General features: G+C 37.5%; 1 protein-coding gene across 1 annotated transcript in view; it reads left to right on the top strand.

Annotated features, from left to right (window-relative positions):
• Window positions 1-20,969, top strand: part of ITSN2 (intersectin 2) — an 88,867-nt gene that overhangs the window by 12,334 nt on the left and 55,564 nt on the right. The window contains exon 2 of the mRNA XM_086631421.1: window positions 2,849-2,912. Within this exon, the coding sequence (XP_086487547.1) occupies window positions 2,882-2,912 (31 nt within the window). The 5' untranslated portion in view covers window positions 2,849-2,881. The remainder of the gene's footprint in view (window positions 1-2,848; window positions 2,913-20,969) is intronic.

The raw sequence follows: 20,969 nt of genomic DNA, 5'->3' as shown, positions 1-20,969 counted from the left end.
TCCCCCTCACATGGTCAGCAGTTGGGAGTTTAGGAAGCTCAACCTACATGAGCCTTTTCAGCAAAACCAAAGAAGGCAAAGTCCGACTTTCCCTATAGCTGTAAGTTGTATAAAGTATTTTGAAAATATGCCTTAAGATTTTGGGCTTTAAGAGTTAATCAGTTTACTCTGACTTGTATTGTCTGATCATTATCTGACTGGTATTGTGAGTGCTGTGTGCAGTTTTGGGCTCCACAATATAAGAAGGATATAAAAATACCAGAATGTGTCCAAAGGAGGGCAACAAAGATGGGGAAAGGACTAGAGGGCAGGACTGACAAGGAGCAGCAGGGGATACCAGGTTTGCTCAGCTTAGAGAAGAGACCAAGGGCTGAGCTTGTTGCTGTCTACAGCCTCCTTGTGAGACATGGTGGTGAGGGAGGTGCTGGTGTCTTTGGTGGTAGGACCTGAGGGAATGGCTTAGAACTATGTCAGGGGAAGTTCAGATTGGATATTAGGAAAAAGTTCTCCACTGAGAGGGTGGTCAAGTGCTGGAACGAGCCATTTGGTGTTCATGAAGTGTTTGGACAATGCTCTTAGATACATGGTTTAACTTGTCAGTCGACCTGTGTGGAGTCTCAAGTTAGAGTCGGTGATCCTCGTGGGTCTCTTCCAATTCAGATATTCTATGGTTCTGTGATTCTATTGTAATTATTAATTTTAAAAACTGTAAAAGCAATCTGAAAATCCGAGAATATAATATGTTGGAGGAAAGATCAGCTGTGTAGCCTTTATCAAATAAGACTGTAAATCTAGAACAAGTCACATGCAGGTGGAAATGGCTCTCTACTGAGCTTTACTCTGTTGATTCTCCAGCATCCTACTTCTGTGTCATGGTTTCAGGTTCTCTTTTAGCCCTCCTTGACAGAACAGCTTTTGCAGAGAAACATGGTGTTGAAATGTTTAACAACTTTGGAAGCATTTTTCGGGAAGGCTATATATAGATTTCAAGTGTCTCTTGGTAGGTTGCTGGTAAGGCCTAGGAAAGGATGCTGGAAGCAACCTAAAAATACTGCAATTTGTTTTAGAATTCATGTCTGGGAATAGATCTGTGCTTCCTTTTTTCATCTTTCTGCAGCTGATACCTAATGTTACCCTGAGAGATTATTTGGACTCGCCAATCATTCCATTTACATTTTATATATATTTATATGTGTGTATGTGTTCAGAAATGTATGTATGTATAATATATATAAAAAAACCTGAAATGTCAAGTATCTTAATAACCTTGATCTGTATTGTGTCAGATTTAAAAAAAAAAAAATTGTTCATTCCTCACTGAACAGTTACATAAGCAACACGGAGCAAGATAATTTCAGATAAAATACTGTTCTTCATTCATTTGAGGGGCACCAGGTGCACACGTGGCTATGAGGTTTACAAATGACCCAGTGAGAATGAATGATCTGTGGCCTATTACAATAGCATGGTTTTAGATGTTGTTTAGAGGATATATAAATAATAATAGTAATAGTATAAATAATATATAATCAAATAAACAAATGTAATAAGAAGGATGTAAAACATATATAGAGAGGATTGTTAACAACTGATCCCAGACATTTTTATTTTTATTGCAGAAATGTGTGATAGGTGCAAAAAATGCTCTCCTGTCCATGGCTGAAACCAGAGTGCTTTCCAGTTGTATGATTTCTGTGACGAGGTGTGCAGGAGTTTCCTTGCAGGGAGAGGGTGTGTGTGGGATGTGATATTTCTGTACTTAATATTAAAATCTGTGGTTGTATTGAGGGGGTTTTTGGTGAGGCAAGGAGGTTTGTGTCTGAAGAGAGAGTGACAGAGGGATCTGAGATGGGATTTTTTTTTTTTTAAATTAAAATAAAATTTTTATTTCTGTAGCTTCATCCTGAACAATAGTTTCTCCATGTAGAGTGCAGGATAATGATGTCTAAATTTCAGTATTTAACTGAAATTATCTTATCCAAAGAAAAAGCTTGCTTCATCATCTTAGTTCTATGGTTGTAAAGCAGTGCTTGTGCTTATCCCTCAAATAAGTATTAGTGAATAATTTGCAATTCTAAAAAATTATTAACATTAATACTGGTATTCTTGAAAGGATACATATTAAAAGACCAAAATAAGTCTTGTTACTCTGATATTATGAGAGCAGATTTTATTGAGTTCCTTTTAAATGCTGCTTTTGAGTCTTTATGCAATAGCTCAAGAGAAGGAACAGCTTCTTTGTGTTGGTTATGGATAACTGTCTGACTACAATTTTTTATTAGGACAAGTAATTTTTTCACAATACATAACGTAAGAGCGTTTTCTTTGTAAATAGTGCATGGAGTAGTGGAATGGATGAATTTGAATAATAATTGTTCTTCCACTTTTCTCAGCAGAAGCATTCAGTTACGGAGCTCAGCATTGAACTTTTTTTTTAATAATGTGCATAAATATTTACCAGGGAGAGCTGGAAAAGATCTGCTAGGACCCTGAATCCGTCCTTCTGCCAGGAGAGGGCTGTTCTCCACGCCATATGTTCTGACATGTTGTCAACTGTTTGTGTACATTATGCAGCAGTTGCTAAACAGTTGGTACTGTTTTCCTTTAAGAATGTGCCACTAGGTTCAGGACTGCACTGCATACCCTATTAAAAAATAGAAAAAAAAAAAATTCCCCCACCCCCTTCCACATGTAAATTCAGCTTGTTCAGCAGCAGCCTGAAGCTTGGCATTGTTTGCTATCGGAAGTGTGAGCTAAAGGGGACAGACATTCGCCCTGCTCAGCGGGAGCGCAGAGCTACGTTTTGCCCTTGTTGCATTATTAATGGCACAATGTTTTTCTGTTGCAGATGGCTAAGAGCTAGCAAGGCATACTCGAGACCATGATGGCTCAGTTTCCCACAGCCATGAACGGTGAGTAGCTCGGGTCGGTTTGTTTAGGTAGGGGTGGGAGCGTTTGTCTTTATTGTTTTATTAATTATTTTTTTAAAATTCTGGTTTTAGTACCTGCAGCAGCGTTACGGTCAGTTTGCTGCAGATCGCTTCCTGTAGCCTAACTTGTACTGTAAAACTGGGAGAAATTCAGTAGAAGCATTGCTGCAGTGTAATTTAGAGTGCAGATATGCCTGGAGCATCTAGTAATCTCAGATCATTTAAAGGGTTGAGGAATGTGTGACTTGTAGTGTGACTACTGTCTGACTTCAGGGGGGGACTGTGCTAAATAATAGTTGATTAAACTTGCATACCTTTTCACATTACAATTCAGCACAAAATGTGTTCCATTATAATATGTTATGCTGTTCATTTTAAACCAAAATATTTGAATGTATTAAGCAGTTTGCTACATTAACTAAAATAATCAGTCTTTCTCAAAAAAAAAGTTAAGAATTTTCCTCTTAGTTCTGTACCCTGTCTACTATAGAAACTTTTGGATTTGTTTCTTGGTGATTTCCTTCCAAAGACATAAGAGAATTGAAATTTTAAAATTGTTTGTGCACATATGTCTGTGTTGGAACTCCTTATTTCTAGAGCAAGCTTCTTTATGAAGATACAATTTGCAAATAGCTGCTGAGAAATTTGATGTGTACGTGTTGTTGTTCACAGAGCTGACCAAAATGAAAAGACAAGTATAGGAACAGTGCTTTGCACTTCATATATTCCAGATGGGGAGTATTTCTTCCTATAAAAATAGGGAAATAGATATCAGAAAAAGTATTTCTTACCTCATTTATGTGTGAAGGTTACTGCAGGAGTGGGAGGTTTTTGTTTAACTAATTAAGAAGTTGTCACTGCTGAGACAAATTAGGTGAGTAAGGGGAAGTGGTTTTTTTGCAGAACAACATTCAGATTTCAAATTAAACCTCTGTTTTACATATCTGTTTCACATGTGCATAAAACAGTTTGTGGCAAAAATAATCAGTGTGATCAACACCTTTTTTTATACAGTCAGCTGCAGTTTGTTCCAGACTTTGTTTCACAGTCTTAACAATAAAAGAGAAGTAAAAGAAGTCAATATATTGTGTATAATGGGGAAAAAAATAAATATCAGATTTTTTTTTTCTCCACTTTCTTGGACATAATGAAAAAGCATTTTTTTTTTTTTAAATTGCCACATGCTTTTTGTGTCTTAATTTAAAATAAACAAACAGAAGCTCTCTTCGGGAAGGATACAGATTTGTGTTCTTTTCTATCTCCATGTTTGATTTATGCATAAACTATTTGATGTCTTTTTGGTTTGGTGGCTTTTTACTTCCTTGTTCTGGTGGAGGATTGCAAATGTACTGACAGCTCTGAGCACGTACATGACTTGATCTCAGAAGTCTTACTGTGGGACAATGATCCCTTTCCCTGCTCTGACATCCCTTGGGCAGTACTATCCACCACTCTGAAAAGGAACGGTGCCACAAGATGCAGCCATTCCCCTCGTAGAATTTTGCTGTGTTGGACAACATAGTAAGAGAACGCAAGTAAAAGAGATACCAGGCAATAGTTAAACTATTGCTTCTCACAGAGTATTTGAATGGCTATGTGTAGTTTTGCAGTCGTATTTCTTATCAGAATTGATTAAATTTCAACCAAGTGAGGTGAGAAAAAAGAAACACTTTAATGTGATTTCTGGATAAATACCAAGCAACCTTTGCTGTTGAAATTGTTCTTCTCTAATCTGTGTTCCTCTTCCCTGCTACTTACTACCACTGTTCTTTGCATTCAAAGTAGATCACCTGCAGTTACCACTAGTTGCTCAGTGGAAACCTCTAATTATGTTGTTAGACCTTGGTAGTGACTTCATAGGAGATGAAGAATGAGGTTATGCATGAGGCAACTAAAGCATTAGGCATTGCTGCAGCCTGAGAGCACTGCCTGCCTGCCACACCTTCGTGTTAGCAAAGCGTTGACCCTTTCCTTTTGTATCCTTCTAGGGGAAAATGGTGTTTTTCTTCTGGGGGGAAAAAAAACACTTAAAGTATACTTGGCTTTTAGTTCATTAGTAGTGTAAGACATTAAGTAGTTTCTGTTTCAGGATTATTTTAGGCATTCAGTGTTAGAGAAGAGAGAGTGGAGAGTGCGGAGCAGATGCGTGTATAAGTGCGTGATTATATGACACAGGGTGACGAGTTTGAGAACCGCAGGGTTCAAATGACAAAGCACGATACTTAGATAGTCTCAAACAAATACAAGTAGAAGATGCTACACCACTTTGCCAGCCTAAGCAGAGAAAAGGAAGTCTGCACAGTACCTCAAGAAGGAAGGGTAACTGAATTGTGTGCTTGAGTTCCAGTTGAGAGACTCAGCTTCATTGAGGGCACCTTGAGCTGTTACTCAGAATATACCTCCACTAGAGCAGCCTCCCAAGACTGTCCAGCCTCAGCATATGGCTGATGGCCAAACTGTGTGTTATACTGAAAACTGGCATATTCTTTTTTAATTATGTGGCCACATCTAAACTTCAGCTTGTTGAGGTGTTGTGTGCTCCAGGAGCACATGCTCTTGCTAGTTCTCTTACCTTTCTTCTCTGAAGTCATGAAAGGACACAGTGAGCAGAAAGGAGTTCCCTTTGGCTCTCTGTTTCTGTCCAAGATGACCTTTTTGGATGCCTTACTAACAGGCTGAGAATTCAAGGAGGAAAAGCAGGACTTAAGAGTGTATGTTGATTTTTCTGGAACTCAGGGCAAACCTGCCAGTTTCTACAAATTTATCTCCTGTGCAAAATGTAGGTGTATCTCCTGTGATGAGATGTTGTATGAACAGGCAAGGCTGAGTAACATGTTTCTTCTTACATAGGAAGGCTGTCAATTACAAAATATACGTGCAGCACCAGATGGATAGCAGATACTTATCTCTGTGGTGTTCATTTCTATCAGAGAGCCGCTCCAGGCATATCCATCTCCCCAGACAAATGAGATCAAGGATTCCCTACTGAGGAATTAGTTTTATCCTGTAACTGTCTGAATATTGATCATTGTCTCTGTGAAAATGATAAACCAAACGCAATTTCTGGTAGTTTATTCTCCTTACATACAGCTCTCCATCTGGACAAAGCTTTCTTAGGAATACATCCCAAGTCTTCCAAAAGTTTTTGGAAATGGCATTTGGTTACACTAAATAACAAATACCTTCAACTATTATATTTCTAAAGAAGGACTTAATATATTAACCACAAACAACAGTTAAAAGGATAAAAGCTTTTAACAGGTTAAAATGCACTTCCACTTAATTTGTCTCTGTGATTGCTGTCTTTATCACAGAACAGGAAGAAGTAGCTTTCACTGCCGCAACATGCCTTCTTTACAGCTGGAGAGCAGTTGCAAGATGTTGATGTTCTAACTCTCCTTCTTCTGTAGGCTGGATTTTTTCAGCTTTTAATATCCATGCTGATGCTGGATCTTGGTTTGGGGAGATTTAATCTTGAAGGTCCAGCCGCGACAAGGAAAGCAGTATTTGCTGATCAGTATCTTTCACATTGTTTTCTTTAGTACCATTGGAATTTTTGGGCTGTGCTTTTTTTTGTTTATGTTTTTATTTGTCCTTCCTCTTCCCTCCTACCACCTGTTTCCTTTTGATAGCATTTTTTCGTGGTCCACCAGGAAAATACGTCAGATAAACTGAGGTGCAAAAGGTAGTACTCGTAACTCATTTCATATGCTTCTCAACCTTCGTAAGTCAAACTGGATTTTATGTTACTGTGTACAGAACCAAGTTTTTTGTCCCCACACTTGAGTGTGTTGGAGACTAGGGTAGACATGAATGGGTTTTGTGAGGTCCTGGTTCCAATGATGTCAAGGGTAAAAACACTCACCGATGCTAAGTTCTACTGCATCTTTTATATTAAAAAAAAGTCTGTCTCAAGATCCATAGTCTGAATTTTTTTGAATTAGGAAGAACTCTGGTCATCACAGCTCAGTTAAAACCTACTTGAATGCAGCCTGACTCTTAACCTTGTGTGCGCAGCAGATATGGAAACTGTAGACTTGGATGTCAGCAAGTGTAGGTAAAGGTACTAAACTGAATTAGACCTTGCAAAGAAAGTATCAGAACTTGTTCTCCTGTCTAAAAGAAGGAAGAGGAAAGAAAAGAAATCCTAAGACAAGGACAAGTATTTCCTGTCTCCATCCTTATAAATTAATCCTTCCTCTCACTTTCAGAGAGGACAGTGGTGTCAGTTGATACGGAGCAAAATTCATATGCTCAAATCAGAGGTGTATATCTTCCACCATCACACCCTGCAAAAGATTAGATTTCCAGTTATGTGTCCATATTATGTGTTTTCTTCAATCCTACCAAGTCAGAAATAGCACTATAGGATTGTGGAATACAAAGTGGTTTTTTCATATTTAATTTTGAGTATAATATTACTCATGTAAGAGGAAATCTTGGAAGGAAGAAATAAGTAGACATGGAGGTAAATGTTAAACGGAATAAATGGAACTAGATTTTAACAAAGGAAACTTGCACCTTATGCTTGCTTCAGTAACCTAAATTTTGTAGGCAAAGTGTAACAGATCCCATGTTTGGACTTCATTAGAGAAATAACTAGCTGAAAGGGAGAGAAAATGCAAATATTAGATTAGGGTGTTGTAATAGAGATGCTCTTTATGGATTTTTATCTTGAGATCAGTCTTACTTGTCATAGTTTATTGCAACATCACCAGAAAAAAGTAAATGTATGCTGGTTAAATTGGTTGATGACACAAACTTAGGAGTCATTTCCAGCCAGAATTATACAGTATGAATGGCATATCATTGGTTAAATTTCATCACATTTCTGTTGTGCTGTCTTCAAATACCTTTTTAGTCATACCATTCTGGGCTATAAGAATTTTTGCTGTATGCTAGGAAGTCAGCAGTTGGCCATGACTAAGGAGGAAGACAACTGGATGTATTAGATGATCATGTAATAATTAAGTGATTTGAGGGAAAGTAAGTGCATCCTAAAATATGACGAGTGAAACAAGGAGTACTGTGTGCTATTGCATAAGGCACTGGTGAGACAGCTTGTGGCATATAGGGTAGAATTTGGATTATCTGCATAGGAAGGAAGGAAAACCAGAAAGTGTAATTCTGTGTAATTCTTATTACCAGAAAGTGTAATAAGTGTTATTCAGGAGAAATGAATTAAGTGTTTAGAAAGACTAAAGAGACTGTTAACCTACCAAAATAAAAATTTACTGGTTTTTTTATTTCATTGTATTTACTTTACAGTAAATAAATTTACTTTTTTTTTTTTCTTATTAGAAAGATAAACATTATGGAAGGAAAGTAACTTTAGGTACCATGTTAGCACAAGGTTAAATAGAGATGAATCAGCTGTTGGTGCAGTTGGTCTGGAAATGGAAACAGTTCTGTCGACAGTGACTTTCTGAACCATGGTCGAGGAAAAAGTCTGATCTCCTCAAGGTAGAGCTCGCATTTTAGGAAGGAATTAATGTATTAGAGTTTCTTGGAGTAGCAGCATACTGGACATGGTGACCTTGGTAGTCCCTTCCAATCCTATGCTCCTAAAATGCAAAAAAAAATAAAGTGAAAAAAAATTAGATAATAACTTAGTGAAGATTAATGTTAGCTCTTCATCCATTAACTTACTTTAAGCCTATAGCTGCTTTGTCTTGCTATGATTTTACTTTGTTAGTATCGTGTTAGCTTTTATAAGGTAAGATTTCACTGAGTGAGGAACTCAGGACAGATTGTATCTGGAATAATAATGCTATAATGCAAGCTGCTTTATTCATTGTGGATGTCAGTGAGACTTCCTGATGTTTTTTCTTGAAAGCATATAAAAAGCAGATAAAAAAACCAAAGAAGATCTACAAATACTTCCCCAAAATGGAGCCAGAGCCTGAAGGTTTATGAAGAGATACAGAAGCATAAATCTGTATACATGTCTGAGCTTCAAAAGGCTTTGACTGTTAAAATTTCATTTCCTTGAAAGGTTAGATCCGAAAGTTTGGGAAATGTACTACTCTGATAAACCACTTTGTGTGGTTGTTGCAATTTAGGGTTGATGAGTGTTGTGTGAAGTGGTACCATCTTAACATCTACTAAATTCCGTGCCGGCTGTGATCACGGTGGCCACTTTGAACTGGCCATAGATGATATTAATTGGTATTGGCAGAATGAGTTCAGGTTTAGCCGGCTAATTGTAATGGCAAGAATAAACAAATTTTTAGACATTGTGGTATGTCTAATGTATTTATATAATGCTGCATTACTTAATGAGGAATCTTGTTGTATTTATATAATGCTGTGTTACTTAATGAGGAATCTTGTTATGTTCAGGCTTTTCAATATACTGACGTCTGTTGTTTTTCTTATAATGGGACAGTAGCCTTAAATCATAATTGAGGTAGCTAGAAGGGGTGAAACCCTGTAAAGCTGAAGGAGTATCAGTGTTCATGGGACTAGCATTCTTACCAGGTACCTTCAGAGAAGATACTTTAATAACTTAAAAGCTTTTGTGGTTTAGCTGGATATGAAGTTCTCTGTGTGCAAGTTTCAAGAACAGGTAAGATTAACTGAGTATCAAGAGCTGTCTTAGTGCTTTCATTGAAGTAACTTGTTTAGAAGTTTGTTTGTTTGTTTGTTTGTTTTAATAATACTTGGTATATTTTGAAGCATGTACCAACATTTTCTCCTGCATTTCTTCTCATAACTATAATTTTGTGTTTAACTGTGATCTCTGCAGTACAGTTTTTGTTTCTTTATTTCCCAAAAGTCATGATTTCACTATTACTGATGAACTCTACACTTGTTACAGTGTGTGTTGGTACTTGTATAACAGTATGAAAAAGAGTACACATATTTTCTTTAGAGCTACAAATAAAATTTACTGTGCAACAAATGATAGTGCTTTCATTTCACAAGAAATCTTCAAGCCTGGGAGGAAAAAAAATACAGGTGCAAGTTAATGTATAAACTGTTTTTGATAGAGATGATGTGGGTTGGAAGGCCAGCAGAATTACTCCTCTTATTTCTCACATTCTCTATATTCAGACTGGATTAAGAAATACATGGACAGTACTTTTTAACCTAACCTGAGGATAACTCAACTTCCACTAGGGTCACCTTTCTGGAAATTGCCCACTGTGCCAGGATGTGCCAGGATCTGTTATACTCTAGGCTGTGGAAAAACCTAGAATTAGACGTGGAGTAAGGATACCTGTGAAAATGATGGCCAAAGAAAGAATCTGGCTCCTGAGTTAAGGGAGATGAAATGGATTAGAGCTGTTTAGTTTAGTTTAGAGAAGAAACAGCTGAGTTGAGGATATGGTAGAAATCTGTGAAGCCATAAGAGTATAGAAAAGGCTAACAAGGGAAAGAATATTCACTGTTTTTTCATAACTGAAAAGGAAAGCAATATCTACTGAAATTACTGAGCCTAAGGCAGGCAGAAGAAAATGGGTTTGTTGGTTTGTTTCACATAATGAACAACTCAGTTTTGAGACTCACCGTCTCAAGATGCTTTGGAAACAAAAGTTTCCAAAAGCAAAGAGGATTTTTTGTGTGTGTGTTTTTTTTTGGCTTAAGAAGTCTGCCAAATTGCTGATTTTTGACAGTTGAGAAACTGTAATACCCAGGAAAGAATGCTGTTCTGAATTCTGTTTCCTAAGTGGCTTTAGTGACGGCAGGGTTAGGGACTATGGTATAAACTAATACCAAAGGTCTTGCGAACATACATTAGACAATTTTTAATTTATTATATTTAAAATCAAACTCCCTAGTGTGCTGGGAAAGTAGTATTGTATATGTACTGGATATAGTTGGCAGGTTCTGCTAATTAGTAATTTAACATTATAGCAGTAGTGTTTAAGCAAACTCTCTTATTCTTTTGTTACCTTTGTGTTTTCTTCCAGCTTTCCCGACATATTTTCTTTCTGTCAGGACTGGAAATTGCAAAGAAGAGGGTAACAAGAATGATCAAAGATACAGAACAGCTTCCGTATGAGGAATAATTACATTGACTAGGACATTTCAGCTTGGAAAAGAAACAGTGCGGATGGTAGATACAGTAGATGTCACCTTCTCAAGGTCATTTGTCATTTTATAGGCAAGGGAATGGTAATTAGTCTCTGATAATACAAGAATTAACCAGTATCAAATGAAAATACCATTGCGCGATATCAGACAAACAGAGCACTTTGCACAGTGTCAAATGAACAGTGAAAGCCATAGGAAGCTGTGGATGCCAAAAGGTTTCTTGGATTCCTTAAGCGATTAGACATAGATGGATTTTCCTTCCATTAATGAGGTACCACCTCTGGTTCAGCAGCTACACTGGGGGCTGAGAAGACATCCTGGAGAAGTACCACCATGTGCTTGTCTCAGCCTGTCACTCCATGCAGGGAGCTTAGCTAGGTGAACATTCAGTCTGAACTGGCAGGGTTGTTTTGCTTCCTAAATTATCTCCTAATTTTTTATTCCACACATTGTTCGGGAAATGCCTCTTCATTTTCCTTCTCTCCCACAGCTCCTGATTTTTTTTTTTTTTTTTTTTTAATTCAGTAGTTCTTCTCTTTTCCTTTTTCCTTTCAAGTCTATATCCCAATTCTCTGTTTTAAATATAGCCCATCAGCCTTCCTTCTCATCCCAGATTTCCTCAAGTCTGAGAACCTGGAAATATCCTTTTTACTCTAATGGCCAGATAATGACAAGAACTACAGAAATTGCCATAAAGGATCTCATATTCCTTGTACAGAGTTCTGCTCTGATTTTATGTCAGTGTATGTTTTTGTAGGAGAATAATTTCCTTTACTCCACCTAATTTCAAGGTTTGCTTTGCATCTTCTTGCCTGGTATTTTTACTACCTGCATTTCCTCCAGCGTGAAAATATTTACTGGCTGCTGCAGATGGAAACCCACCTGAATCTGATTATTTTTGCTGCATTCCACAGAGATTTGCTAGACAATAATTAAACAAATTATCCTTTTCTAAATTTGTAATGAAGTTGTACGTTTTTTTGTGAATGCTGGTGAGGAGCAGCAGTGTAAAAAATCCATTTTCACAATTAGAAAAGTTTGGTCTAAGTTCTGGTGGGCTTTTCCCTCAAACATGGTGACTAAAAACTTTTATTTTCCTCATTGAAGACTTTGGTGGTATACAGATTGACAGGAGTTTACTCAAAAAAGCTTTTGACTTGTGCTAAACTGAAGGATATGCATGTCTTCTATCTTGGATGTTGTCCTGGGAAGGAAGGCTGTGGAGTCCATCAGCTGGAATTGTGCTTACATTAACAAGTGGAGGCAGGTTTTGCAGCTGGGAGGGGAGAATTTGGCAAAATATGCCTATTTTATGCCTTGATAATATTGCTTACTTCAAACTGTCCTTACCTTCCATTGGAAAGATTCTCATTGAGAGAATTGAGAAAATTGAAACTTTTCTTCTCTCTCTTTTCCATCTCTAAAATCCAGCCAAAAGTATTAATTCTGGGCAAAGACATAGCTATGTCATTGGATAGAAGAATGGGCTTGTTTCATGTGCTGTTAATAACTCAACAGCTACAGGTGATTTCAATGGCATTGTTTGTCCAGAATTAGGCAGAAAATACTTTTATATTTATTTCTAGTATCGAATCTAGATATGGGGAAGGATTAGCTTAAGCCAAGTCTGTGTGCCAACTTTTTCCTGTAAGAAAAGGAAAAGTTGAATTAGCTTTCAAGAATACAGTATAAGTTCACCAACATCGTAGGCTACAGTTACTGCACTTTTTGATGAGAAATAGAAATCTCGTTTCATTAAAACTTAAAAAAATTCTATTGAATGACTTGTCACAAATTCTGCAGAAAACCAGTGTAAAAATTAGCATGCTAATGTGCAGTTGAGAGTACTGTCATATTTACACACGTTTCCTAATGTTTTTTTTACAATAGTGCCGCTCTAACGAAACTTTAAAAAAAGATTTGTTTTGTTTACACATCTTCAAGTAAAATTGCTGTAATTCGCTATATCTGTGGTTTTGCCTTTTTTTTTTTCTTTAAATATTTTGTTTACTTGGTGTGTTGCTTTATGTTTCAGTGGAGTTTGGTGATAAATTAATTAAAAAGAAGCTTCTGAAAATGGATAGCCATAATGAGTTAAATGATTCTGATTTTTATAAAATACAGAAATGCTATCCTGTTATTATAAACTGATAGTTTAAGTGCTTTGGAATTGTCAAGTTGCTCTGTAAAATTCAGAAAACAAGTGGATCTTTACTGTTAGCATGAACTAGACTATTGTGTATCTCTAAATTGTGTTAGAGATTGTACTCATTCTAAAAGCAAGGATTATGTTTCTACTTTGAGATCGTTGCATGGCACAGAAATATTAATGTTCTTCCTTTACACATAGATTTTGGGTATTGAAGTGGGGGGATGCCAATGACCATATCATCAGACGAAATACTGCATCATATGGAGTTCTGCTCCTGTTTTGTAGGAGCAGGTGGGTAGTTTAAACAAGCCCAATGTTTGATTTTAGCGAACTGCTGAACCTAAGGATTGCCAGTACACCTAAATATCTAGAAATCCTGTACATAATGGAGAGGATATGAATTGTACCCTGAAATAACATGTCTGCTGCTGCTTTGTTCACATTTCTGTAAGCAGGCTTTTGAATTAAGCAAGTATTTCTCGGCCAAATTTGTGTAGCCCTGCACTTTCCTGATGCTATTTAACAACCTGTCGGCAGCTGGTAACAGTTGTTTTTGGATAGCACATCAGAGACACCTGGAAATCTTAAAAAATTCTTTTGGTTTCAATGGGCAGAATTCTTGCAATTTTAGTGAAAATACAAAATTGAAGGAGAAACATGTTTCCTTCTGTTTAATGAGCTTTAGCTGCAGGTGTTTCCTTTTAATTGTGCGTACATTAAAGAAGCTGCTGAAGTTGTCGTTAAGCGTAGACATACCCTTTTCCTCTGGCAGTTAGAATCATTTAGATTGGAAAAGACCTTTAAGATCATCGAGTCCAACTGGAAACCTAATTCTACCAAGTCCACCAGTTGCTGCAGCGTTAAGATGCTGAGAGCCTCTATGAAGCACTTCTGGTAGGACAAGTAGTAGCGAGGCTAATGTGTGCATCATGAAAGGAGGTTGCATGTGGCTCCTGCTGTGGCCTGAGAACATGGGAGCTGGGAACAGGAGATGCATTCCTTGAGGAAGAACAGGTGTTACTTTGGGATGGACCCAAAGTCACCACAGTGGTAGTTCATAACATGTTTACACACCTAAATAAGAATAAATGCTTATTATCGGTCAGCTTTTTCTCCTACGTTTGATATAAAGAATCAACAACAAAGGAGGGAAGCAAATATTGAAAATGGCAATAACAGTGATAAGGAATCTGGAAATTCAGACTACTGGTAAAATTTTCTGTATATTTTCAGACTCCTGGAATGTTTACTCACCACTGTGAAAAAGTTAGAAGTATGATTTAGCATCTCAGTTGGGAGTATTAAATCCAATCTGTAACAAATAATTCTGTGGAAAACGTATCTACAAACACAGACAGAAGATGACTGGAATTATTAGATTTATCCCAATATGTCTTACACCACACAACTCTCTCGAGGCTCCTGATGGGGGACAGTAATGCGATTGCTGGTTGCATTACGGAAAACCCCTTGTTGTGCAGCTTGAGGCACGCTGCTGCGTGTCTGTGTTGAAATTTCCCTGTCTTTAAACGTGAGGATAAATATTTACTTAGGGTCATTATGAAGTTTAATGCCAGTTTTTGGGATGGTTAAAAAGGTGGTGGTATAACCACTCATCCTCGTGACTTGCGTGTACAAGGAATGCTCTTTCAGTTTAGGTTTATTATCTCTGTGGAGTTAATTAACTTTGTAGGTTGTAGGAGCATAGTTTTTATTAGAGCAAAACAAGCAACACCTATCAGTGGAAAACAAACACAGTTCTTTGGAGAATGTGAGAAACGTCTTAGGATTTTCCACAAGTGAAAAGTTCCCTGTGTCCTTTTCACTAATACTACCGCTCTTGGTAAAACTGCCTTTTGCCTACAAGTAGTACTAAACAGTAGTAGCGGTCTTACAGAGCATTTTCAAGTCTATTTACTTTTTTTCTAGGATTGCACTTTCTTTCCTCCCTTCTTTCTCGATTGCAGCTTACCGTTCTGAGGAAAAACAGTGTTTGTTTCTGATGTTGGCAGCCCATCAAAGCAAGTCCTTTATTTATTCTTCAGAAGGTTATCTGTCTGATGCAGTGTTGTAAAGGCATTTCTGGAACTGTCCTACCAAATGCTGTGATCCTGCCATAAACAGACCCTCCTGCTCTCTCGTAGAAAGATGTCTTCTATTTAAAATTAGCTTAAAGGAAAAGAAAATGTTGTTTAATCCCCAGCATAGTCACTTGTTTCTAACGCTAAAAAATTGTGAAATTGTGAGTGCTGCTACATTGATTTACATACTAATACCTGTTACATGAAGGTGAGATTGGTATGTATTTTGTCATCTTTAGAGAGGTCTTGAAGGTACGTTAAATTATTTTGTATCACTGGGTTGTTTGTGTGGGTTCTCATTGTTCTGTATGGACTGTCCATGGGTCGAATCCACACTTGACTTTGAACTCTCGAACGTATTGTAGAGCTGTGGAGTGGCCAAGTAAAGGAGCTTTCTCTGTTGGTTTCTTTCTCCCAAGCTTTCTGATCTGGTATAAGGAATCAGCTGAAACACTTCTGGACCCTGAGTCCAGATTTCCTTTGTTGGATCTCAAGAACGCTTGCCAGTCATGACATTTATGGACAGTCTTCTCCGAAAGTGCCAGCTCTAGAAAAGAGAGATTGAGATCTATCTTCCAAAAGCATTACTAATACAGAAATGTGTTTTTTCATAAACAGAAAAAGCAAGCGAAGGCAACAATTATTCTAGGGAGAATCTCTGTGGGGAAAATCTCAGCAAAAAGTTCAACATTTCTTGAGTTTTGCTTCCTAAAAATGCAGCGTAGTCAAATACAGCTTCATCTAGGTGGGTCTTGCTTCACGTATGAAGTTGTGAGATTGCTTCTTTTGAAGAATAATTATTTCATTAGATATCTTCTTGTCAGAGAGATTGTTTTTTTTCCCCCTCCAAAATTATATTATCTACAGTTGGGAAAAAATTACTTGTCTCATGAAAATTTCTGGGAAATTTGAGCTAAGTCAGAAAAGTAATAATGTACTATTCATTGGCTGCAGCAAAGCCTATCATGAAAGCATGTGGTGGCAACTGTATTTTGATTTCTGATGCTAAACTGATTTTTAAAAGTATCACAGTTCATTGCTACTTGGTGCCAGCTCAGAATCTCTGGAGTGCCAAAGATTCACCACCGCTCCATGAAGGAGATGCATGCCTCTTGCCCCATCCTATGATCAGCGTGGTGTCTGCAAAGAGGAGATGCCTGCGGTTTGGTTTTGTGATTCATGTGTGACTTGCTGTGACTAAGGACTGGGGCTGTGAGGAAGGAAGAACAGTGGTGTCTCTGGGCAAAATTAATTGTTCTCTTTGGCTGTATCTGGCTTATGGGCATGACGTTTCTCAGCCCTGGGACTGAAGGCGTGTTAGTACAAAAAAAAGCGTTGAGCTAAGTCAGATAAGTTTAGATGACGTCTTGGATGGCAGGTGATTGTTTGACTCTTCCTGCTGCATTGTACTTCTAGAAGAGGAATAGTCTTCCCTTTGTCACAGTTCGACGTACCCAAAACTTGGTTGTTTGTAACCCAGGCAGTGTAATTTTTCTCAGCAGTGATGCTGAGTGTCCAGTTTTACTGGGGGTGATAGCTTTGGGAGACAACCACAATATTTCTGAGGATTGTGGCGTGTTTTGATGGTGATTGCACAGGAGAACTGAGTTTCAAACTCATTTCGTCTGTGGTAAGTCTTTATTGTGATGGTCTCAGTTGTGCTATAGGTAAACACGGCAATTATTTTGAAGAATGGTTTCATGATGCGCTTTGTGGAATTGCCAAGACCTTGTGATCTCCGTTGTTCAAAGTGCTAATTTCAGATAGACTGAAGTGGTGTTTTTGCTCGGTATTGTGAGGAATCTTAATTGTAATGACACTTTCTGTACATAGATTTTTTTTTTTTTATTTATCTCCAAATGGTAACATCAAAAGAGCCATGAACACCTGGTTAAGCTAAAAATAAGCACTCACAACGCTTTCACCTTCCCTCTTGTGCTATGCTCTTAATTTTTTTTCTGTTGCATATTGGGGTAGGAATTGGAAAAAACAGGGAATCCTTCAAATAACAAGTGTCCACACTGTGAATCCCTACCACAAATATTTGGTGGGTTTTATTTTTTTTTTTCTTAAAAAGCATTTTCATTGTCCAGTGGTTATTAACCTGTATTCATAAAACAATGACCTATTCTAGTTGTCCTGGTTTTAGCTGGGACAGTGTTAGCTCTTTTGTTTAGCAGCTAGAAGAGCTCCGTGTTTTGGTTTTACTCAGAGGCTCACTCTGAGAAGAATGCTGATAGCAAGTTGATGTTTGTGGTTGGATGTGAAACTCCAAGGACTTTTCAGTGTGCCGGAGTGCAGAAGCACGGCGGGATAAGGGGGGAGCATAGCTGGGACAAGGGGGACACGATTCACGATTCCCCTTGTGATTTGTGGTGGAACTTCAAGATTGAGGGCCAAACTGGCCAATCAGTATTCCATATCATGCAGCGTCATGCCCAGTATAAAAGTGAGGGTCAGCCGGACAGAAGGGCTTTTGCGCTTTGGCTCTTTTGCTGCTTTTGCTCTTTTGCGCTTGCCGCGCTTTTGCTCTATTGTTTTTCTTTCTTTTTCTCTCTCTCCCAGTACTCCCATTCTCGGAGTACTATCTCTCTCTCTCTGCCCCTGTCTATTTCAGGGCCTCGCGTTCGTCCGGGATTTGCAGCTTCGGGACAAGACGGGCTTCTCATACGAGGGGGTGGTGAGCATCTACCCTGTGTATTAAATCATCTGTATTAAATTGTTCTTATCTCAACCCACGGGTTTCCCGTTTCTCCTTTAATTCTCTCCCTCATTCCTGGGGGTGGGGGAGGGGGAGTGACTGGCTGTGTGTGGGGGTTCGGTTGCTGGAGCGGCCTAACCCACGACACTAGTTCAGACTGAAGATGGCAGGCACTCTTTCTTGCATGACTTTAGGTTAAAACTTAGTTTTCCAGAACTTTGTTATAGACAGTATAGACAAGTACCAAAAGTCTCATTATCAGACTGAAAGAGCTGTGCTTACTTGGAGATGCACTGTTTTCTAGATCCTAATTCCTCCTAAAAAAACCCCAAAACATTAGTTTCTAGGCTTAACTTATAAGGAACCAAAGCTTTGGAAGGACTTTGTTTGGATAATAGCTTGCTTTCATCCCCTACCACTTATCTCATTTCTGATTGGAATTTAGTATGTGTTTTCATTCAACCTTCTAAATTAAAAGGTGTTATGATATCTCCTTTTAAAAATCTTAAATTTCATGTTATTATTGAATGTTGATCAATCTTAAGAGAAATGTGACTAAAATTATCTGAACTGAATGTGTTTTCTTTTAATTTGCATTTACACAGTATGTACATTTTTATATATTTAGTTTTAAGCAAAACAGTCAAATTATGTGGGAGGAAGTTTGCTTTTGGTTTTAAGGTCTATTACATTATTTTCTTATATATATATAAAAAAACCCTCAGTAGACGAGTGTATCTTTATGGAATTAGTCACCAGAGAAAAGATTTTTCAGTCTGTCTTCAGGGACAGGGAAAATCTGAAATTCTTCATACCCTTGAAAATTAGCAATTTGGCAAGTTGGCCTTTTCAAAGTATATGTTCAGTTTTCTGAAATATTCACATGATGTAATTTTGATAACGTGTGTGTTCATAGTTACCACTTTACTGTGACAGTAGCTGCTTGCACTGGCCCGCTGGGACTGTGCTAGAAGCACTTGTTGCTATAATAATGTTGGTTACAGTCAAAGGTGTTTTTTTTTTTTTTTAATTAAATTTATACTCGCAAGAAACCTGTCATGGAGATGGTTGCTGAAGAAGTGCCTTTGCATGTATATAAAAATAAACTAGGATAACAGCATAATTTTAACAGTAGAGTGTGCATCTGAAGGCATTTTGTTATGGCTGCACTGGTTTTTTTTGTTTGTTTGTTTGTTTTTTTTGTGTCTAGGCTAGGATCAGTAGTGTGAAGTGCAGTTATCAAGGTTAGGAAAGCTGGAGCTGGGGTGTGATGAGCAATTATGCAGCCTTTTAAAGAGCTCTGCCATGATCCTGAGGTTATCCGGACGATGGCTCAGCACCTCTGCGTGTCAGAGAACCGCGATTGCAGTCCTCTGAGCAAAAGCGCACAAAATATATAGTGCACAAAGCCCAGCAAGATTCTTGGGGCGTGTTAATGAAGTAAAGTGTGAAAATGAAGAGTGAATGCTGATGTTGGAATGCTTCTGGAGTGAGATGTTGTTACTTGAATGAGAAATTAACATTAATTATCATACAGCTACAGCTGTGAATCTGGTTTTTCGTTCAACTGCAAAATTTTAACACATTCGAGACAATGCTATGTAGAACTTTGAATTTCGTAGTTTTAGAGGAAACATAATTTACTGGATTTTATTCAAAAGGATATTTTGCTGAAATACACTAGAAGAGTTTCAAGATTGATTGCCATCTTCTTGCTTACTTTGTGACATATAAATGGGAAATTATGCATTTCGGTACATGTTTAAACAGAAATTCCCTTACAATGTAAATTGAATTCTTTAGAGAAGCTACGGTGGTGCCAGTAACCCCAGTCAAGGAATTGTTACTGTGTCTTTAGCACTTGGCAGCCACTGATCGCTTGAATATATTGTGGTAATCTTAATCCTTCTGTCAATGATTATAAAAAGCTGAGGAGCGTTGTAGCTACCTGCTTCAAAAGATGATCAAAACTTGGTATTTCATGTAAGGAAATTGTGATGTTGCTAAAATTTTGTTTTCAATATATGAAAAAACTAGTCAAGCTTTCTGAAGTTGCTGCTGACAGCTTTAGGAGCACTTCTTCATCATGTCAAGATAATTTCTATAAGCGTTAACCGCATTATGTACTTTCAATTTGTATCTTAAAACTAACGTTTTGGAAAGATTTAAGCTCTGTTCTAATTTTTGCCATTGGGCACAAGTTGTCCTCATTTGTGTATTATGGCAATACTTGTGTTGCCCACAAACTTTTATGCATCTGATTTAGATTTATTTAGATTTATTATCAGTATCTAATCTAGATTTATTTAGACTCCTTTAATTAGAAGAGAGAAATAAAGGAGGTTCTTGAAGTGCAGTTTTGCATGCGGCCTGCAGGAAGATCCTTTCCTTGAGGACACACTAAAAAAAATTTGGTGGATCCTGAAGAGAGGGAAGCAAAACTGCAAAACTCCAAATTCAGGTGCTTAGAGATTGTGTCCTAATGCCCTCCCATTTTTTTTTGTCATTCATATCCCCAGTGAGTTTCTGTTTTGTTCTGGTTTTTTTTGACTATTTGTATTTCTCTACTCAGCAGCAAGTGTAAAGAATTCAATTTGTACATATGTGAGGAGAATGTTGGTCTTAACAGGACCTTCTTAGGAAAATGTGTTTACCTGTATGGATAAACACAGACAAGAGTATTAACATTGTTAATATGTGTATGTTGACATATTTGTCAGCTTGCAGTTTTAGCTTTGTTATTACTCTCTGAAAAACCGTGAAAAGAGCTGTTGAAATTTTGTATGTTCAAAGCTTTGAAATTAGATTTCAGTAGGAAAAGAGGAAGTATTTTATGGTAAGTTTCTTTCAAAGTACTGTGGTTTTTTTTAAAGCAACTTGTTAATATCTTATTAGAATCATTATTTATTCCCTTGACTGTCTTTTAGTGAGCCAAGAGAAATACTTGAAGAATCGATTAAGTTCTCTGGAAATTATAATGCTGAACAGAATGTGTTTTAAAGGGTTGGGTTTTTTCACGAATAACCTTTCAATGCTGTTTTTGGGGGTTTCCATTTAGAATTTTT

This window comes from Tauraco erythrolophus, chromosome 2 (assembly GCF_009769465.1).
Source record: "Tauraco erythrolophus isolate bTauEry1 chromosome 2, bTauEry1.pri, whole genome shotgun sequence".
Taxonomy (NCBI): Eukaryota; Metazoa; Chordata; class Aves; order Musophagiformes; family Musophagidae; genus Tauraco; species Tauraco erythrolophus.
The sequence above is the reverse complement of the archived record's forward strand: the minus strand, read 5'-3'. Positions and strand labels throughout refer to the sequence as shown.